The sequence below is a fragment of the Chinchilla lanigera genome, unplaced genomic scaffold (genome assembly GCF_000276665.1).
Source record: "Chinchilla lanigera isolate Chin_1 unplaced genomic scaffold, ChiLan1.0 scaffold00046, whole genome shotgun sequence".
In the NCBI taxonomy this organism is placed as follows: Eukaryota; Metazoa; Chordata; class Mammalia; order Rodentia; family Chinchillidae; genus Chinchilla; species Chinchilla lanigera.
This window is the reverse complement of record NW_004955447.1, coordinates 17,753,364-17,758,911: the sequence shown is the minus strand read 5'-3', so window position 1 is coordinate 17,758,911 and position 5,548 is coordinate 17,753,364. Positions and strand designations below refer to the sequence as shown.

Sequence of the window (5,548 nt, the reverse complement as noted above, 5' to 3'; positions counted from 1 at the left end):
GGGGCCGCGCGGGACGGAGGGGGCGGGAGCCGCGGGGCCGCCCCGACGCCGGTGACTCTCCCCGTCCTCTCCTCCGCCCCGCAGCGCTGGTCGTCCGGTTCCTCACCAGGCGGTTCATCGGGGACTACGAGAGAAACGCAGGTGAGCAGGCGGGAGTGGAGCGCTGCCGGCCGGCGCCCCGGGCCTTCCCGCAGGGCCCGGGACGGTCCCCCCGCCCCGCGCGCCCGCCGTCCCGCAGCTGCCGTCCGCCCCCTTCCCTCCCGGCCGTGCATCCCTTCGTCGAGCGCCTGAACGACCCCGCTGCGGTGCGCTAACCGCAGGGCCCCGTCGGAAGCACGCTTTGTGCTGCAGGGCCTCTCCCGCGAAGCCGTCCGCAGGAGCCGGAAAAGCTCTGGCGGCTCCTCCCCGCCCTCGCTCTCCGCTGGCTGCTCTCCAGAGGTGACCTTTCCCAGCAAAGGCCAGGGAGAACAGTTACAAACCCGAAGTTCCTTGCTCCTAACGGAGAAAGAGAGCTCCACGGAGAGCTCAGGAGAGCTCCTGAACAGGTGGAGGGCAGGCACTTCAGTCCCCGTGGCCGAGAGTAGCCAGTGGGGAGGCTCAGGGGCGTTCTGCCCTAGCAGCCTGGGTGGAGTGCTGCCCATGGGCGAGTCTCCGTTGGCGCTCTATAACCCACTCCAAGGAAGGAGCTTCTGCTTTGATGTAGTTAATTATCATGTCATATTCTGTTCCAGCTGATAATGTGAGCTGTGCTTTTACTAACCAATTTGCCTACCAAGGCATATCTCGTGGCCAAAATATAAGCTTAGGATCAAAGAGTGATAATGTACTAAAATAAAACAAATTCCACTCATGCCACAGCAAGAATATTTGCTTCAAGGCTGAAGGGGCAGGTGGTGCACACCTGTAATCCCAGCACTCGGGAGGCTGAGGCAGGACGATCGCCAAGTGTTTGAGGCCAGCCTACACTACATAGTGAGACCCTGTCAAAAAACAAAAACAAAAACAAAAAACTGCTTCAAGGAAATAATCCAAATATGGAAACTTTATTTAAAGTTAGACAAGGTTTTCAAAAACTCACAAACTGCTCTAGCTTTAATAATGTAATTAAACATGGGGTTAAAATCTCAGTTGGTCTTAAAAACATTTTTAAATAAGCCCACTAAGTAGAAATAAACTATATCTTCCTTTTGTATATTTGTGCAGGCTGCATGTTTCCTAATATGAAGAAAAACCCATACAGTGTTGTAAAGTCACACATGAAGGAAAAGTGCAGTCTTTCTTTCTTTGCCTCCGCAGGTAATCTCTACACCAGACAGGTCCAGATAGAAGGGGAGACCGTGGCCATCCAGGTTCAGGACACCCCAGGCATTCAGGTGAGCACCTCGGACTGTAACTGCATCAGACGGGAGCTCTGCTGGGTGTGGAGTGGCTCAGTTCTCCGGGCAGCTCTTGCTAAAGGAGGAGGCCCGGGGAGTCAGGGCTGGGCTTTTATAGATCGCGGGACCCTTCAGTTGTATCTGGCTGTTGGTCGGCTGCGCCTGGCTCCGTCTGGGAGACTTGGCGGACGGACAGAACCCTTCTGTGGGGAGGATCCGGCACAGCAGGAAAGACCAAACCAAACACTTGGCGCTGGCAGTCTCCTCGCTGTCATTAAAAAGATCGGTTTTACATACATGTCTGTGGCATTAAAAGCCCAAGTGTTGAGGTATAGTTTCAAATACTTGGAATCACTTTTATGTTGTGGAAAGTTACTCTATAGACAGAAGAGCCATGTTAGTGGTTTTTTTTTTTCTTCCAAACTGGGCAGTTATCCAGGTTTAAATGCTTCCAGCTCCTATCTTGACTTCCCCAGACTTACTGTCTAGCCAGTTAATTTCCCATTTTGTGCAACTACAAAGTCTCTCTGCATGGAGTTCTCTGCAGGTCAATTTTCCACTTGAGTGTGGTGAGCTGCACTGTTATTTATTCCAACTCTGTGCAGCTGGATCAACATATTGTCCAGAAAGCTGGAGTGTAGGGAGAGAACGTGTTTGTAACTTGCAACCGGCGTTCCTGTGAAGGGCCCTTTTGAGTCCAGCGTCCACCCAGCAGTGCGCTGGCACGCCCGCACCATTCCCCTTGCCGTCCCCTCTCTTCCAGGCCCACGAGAACGGCTTGAGCTGCAGCGAGCAGCTGAATCGGTGCATCCGGTGGGCAGACGCTGTGGTGATCGTTTTTTCCATCACTGACCACAAGAGCTATGAACTCATTGGCCAGCTCCACCAGCACGTCCAGCAGCTCCACCTGGGCAGCCGGCTGCCTGTGGTGCTCGTGGCTAACAAAGCTGACCTGCTGCACATCAAGCAGGTTGACCCTCAGCTCGGACTGCAGCTGGCCGGCGTGCTGGGCTGCTCCTTCTGTGAGGTGTCCGTCAGCGAAAATTACAGCGATGTCTGTAACGCTTTCCACGTCCTGTGCAAAGAAGTGAGTCACAGACAGCAGCCCAGCAGCGCGCCCGAGAAGCGGAGGACCTCGCTCATTCCCCGGCCCAAGTCCCCCAACATGCAGGACCTGAAGAGAAGGTTCAAGCAGGCGCTGTCTGCCAAAGTGAGGACCGTCACCTCTGTGTGAAGTGCCACTGCCCAGGGGGTTTGGTCTTCCGGGAGGAGGCCCACACGTGCCTCTAGGTGGGAACTTGGGTGTCGGTGGTGGTCCGTGGTTCCAGGAAGGGCTGGAGCGGAAGGGCCCAGCGGTCCTGTGAGCTGCTGCAGGAAAGGAAGCGCGGTGCAAGCCGGGGACAGAGGGATGGAGCCTGCGTGAGCGCCTGAGCCCCTCTCGGCGCGCGGCCTGTCTGTGTCCTGTCCTCCGCAGTGGGGAGGGCACTCTTGCTTTTGTCCTGAACTGCCTTGCCAGTGATGGTCGGGTGCAGTGTAACACAGTGCGGCTGACGGTGGCCACGGGACAGCAGAGCAAGTCTTCGCAGGGCTCCTTTTCTCCCCTCCCGCTGCTTTTGCTTCCTCCCAGAAGGAAGAATTGCGACCAACATGGTTTGCCCTCCAGAACACTGTCCTTACAGAATACCTTTCCAACCTGAAGGGTTCCCAGATTTCTTCTTTGAAGAACAAGGGGGAAAGAATCTGTTCCCCCGAAGGGCGCAGGTTTATGGGCCAAAATACTCTGTGCACAGGCGGCTGTGAAGCGTGCTCTGCGGGGGGCGCTGGCTGTCCGCACACGGCTGGGGGTGTTCCATCACTGACCACAAGAGCTGTGAACTCTTGTGGACAACGCCTGGACATGTGTTGAGTAGCTGCGAACTCGAACTCTTCCCTCCCAGACTCATTGTAAGATTGTATAGTTCCTTCGTTTTTTTTGTTTTGTTTTTGTTTTTTAGCTGTTGGACCAGGTACAAAAAAGTGTCAATGGATGTTGGTGATTTGTGTAAATGGCTTGAAGCAGTGACACGGGGTTGCTTCCTAGGCCTGGCCGAGCTGTGGTAATGGTGGCTGAAATACAGAAACACTATCTTACAGAGTGTCCAGATGCGGGGGCTACCCGCCAAATCCCCTACACAGATGCACTTTAAAAAGCCACTTGTGCTTTGGGTTAAACTGTAATTAATTTATTTTATGTACAATAAATCTCATTTTAAAAGCGCAGACGTCTGACTTGGTCTTCCTTGGAATGTTAACCCTCTGCCCTTCAGAAAAAATATTACTTAGCATCTTATTTGTTGTACATTGAGGCAGGCATTACATCTTGCAGGGCTTGTGGAAGTCTCAGAACAAAGCAGTGAGATAACATTTTATGTCCCTATTTTGCAGATGGCCAAATGGGCTTAAAGAACAGGATCAATAACATGGAAGGGCACAGCCTGGGAGCATGGTGCGGGACGGTGTGCTGCTTTACATTCACAAGTAGCATAATTCCTACTGCGTTTCCTTCATGGTCCTCTAGACAAACCTGAGACAAACCTCTGATGAAACAAATCTTCCAGCAGAGCCTGAGGGTGTAGATGCGTCTACACAAGATCGGTGCTTCCGTATATATGATTGATTTGGTAAACCTCTGGGTGTGTTGCTTCCCCAAATACACTTCTCTCAGAGCTGAGCCGTTGCTCAGGCTGTTCAGAGCCTGCGGGGCCTCTCCCCTCTCCCATCGGGGCCTGGAGGATCTTCCACGCACGCCGAGTCACGGTCTAGGGGCAGGTAGTCACGCCTTCGGTTTGTTCACTAGTGCTTTACGTGCCTGACCTCGTCCAGGCCTCAGGAGGACCCTGTGACGAGGATGGGGACGGTGGCACCACCACTCTAAAGAGAGAAAGGAGTTCTGAGTGACCTGCTCACGTTCACACAGACAACTTGAGTCTGTCTTCTGACTACTCCGTGTTCACGTTCCTCTGTGACGTTTCCTGTGGAAGCCCACAGACAACACTGCTTGCGTGTGGGGCCATGGGCCGTGGGCCGTGGGAAGCAGCCGGCCTGCCCAGCTGCTGGGGTTCTCTGTATGGCATGGGGTCAGGCTTTCAGATCGTTTCCCGGGCTGGAACTGCTGTTCCCGGTGATGCTGTGAGGAGGCCCCACAGCTTTCCAGTGGAGCGAATTTCTACACTTGGAGCCAACCTGTGCCTTTGAGAAGGGCGTGTGTCTTGGGGGCAGGGAGGGAAGTGGTAGCAAAAGGGGCCGCTAAACGCCTCAGTGGACAGCGCCCCGACCGGACGCCTCTCACCGGTTTTCCTCCCGTGTAGCTGTGTGTGCGCTGCCCGGTGAGTGCTGCCCATGCTGTCCTACCCGTGCTCTCCGCTAAGGAAGGGAAGAGTGCCTGTGCCCAGCTGTCTGCGCGGCCACTTTCCTTCCATCGCTCTGCCCGGCGCAGACCTCCTGCAGCACTGTCGGCTTCGGCTGGGTGCGCACTGCACCTTCTCACCCACGGGCCTCTGGCCCTAACCTCTGCCCTCAGCCCTCACCCCTGCACAGGACTCACCTCCCACGCATCACCTAGGTATTTTGGATATAAGGGGTCCTCGAGCTTTAGTCCATCCAGAGGGGCGAGCGGCTTGTTGGGGGCGGGGACAGCGGTGCAGCTGGAAACTACCAAGTCCTGGCTCTGCCCGGTCTCAGGCTGATTTGAGAGTTTGTGGTTCTACGATGCACCTGTCTTCTTTCTGTGAAGTTGGCTTCATCTTTCATTATTTTTCTCGTGTCTTTCATTATTAGTATCTCTGTATGTAATCCTCTCTCCTTTTAAAAATTTCTAAACTGCAGCCCCCGGCCCTGAGAAACAGGCCTCTCCTTCCTGGTTGGGGACGCCTCCCGGCCTGCTAGCGAGGGAAGGCAGGGATGTGTGTGTGTGTATCTGGGGAACAGAGCCCCGGAGGCGGGGAAAGGGTTTGAATTTACTGAACATTTACAACCGGCCAGATGACACACATTCTCCTTCAGCGGTCTGAATCTTGAGGAAGGCAAGGAGAGTCCACTGTACAGATGAGCACCTGAAGCTCAGGGATTCGTTTCCTGCTCAGGACCACAGACACAGCGCAAGGACTGCTTCTACCGCATGTCTTGAAAGCCTG

General features: G+C 54.5%; 1 protein-coding gene across 1 annotated transcript; it reads left to right on the top strand.

Moving 5' to 3' along the window:
• Window positions 1–84: 84 nt before the first annotated feature.
• Window positions 85–3,635, top strand: Rasl11b (RAS-like, family 11, member B; the record flags this gene model as incomplete). Its single annotated transcript, XM_013518526.1, is given in 3 exon segments — window positions 85–141; window positions 1,297–1,373; window positions 2,140–3,635. Coding segments are annotated over 3 exon segments (605 nt in total), but the record flags the coding sequence as incomplete, so codon positions are not given.
• Window positions 3,636–5,548: the final 1,913 nt, after the last annotated feature.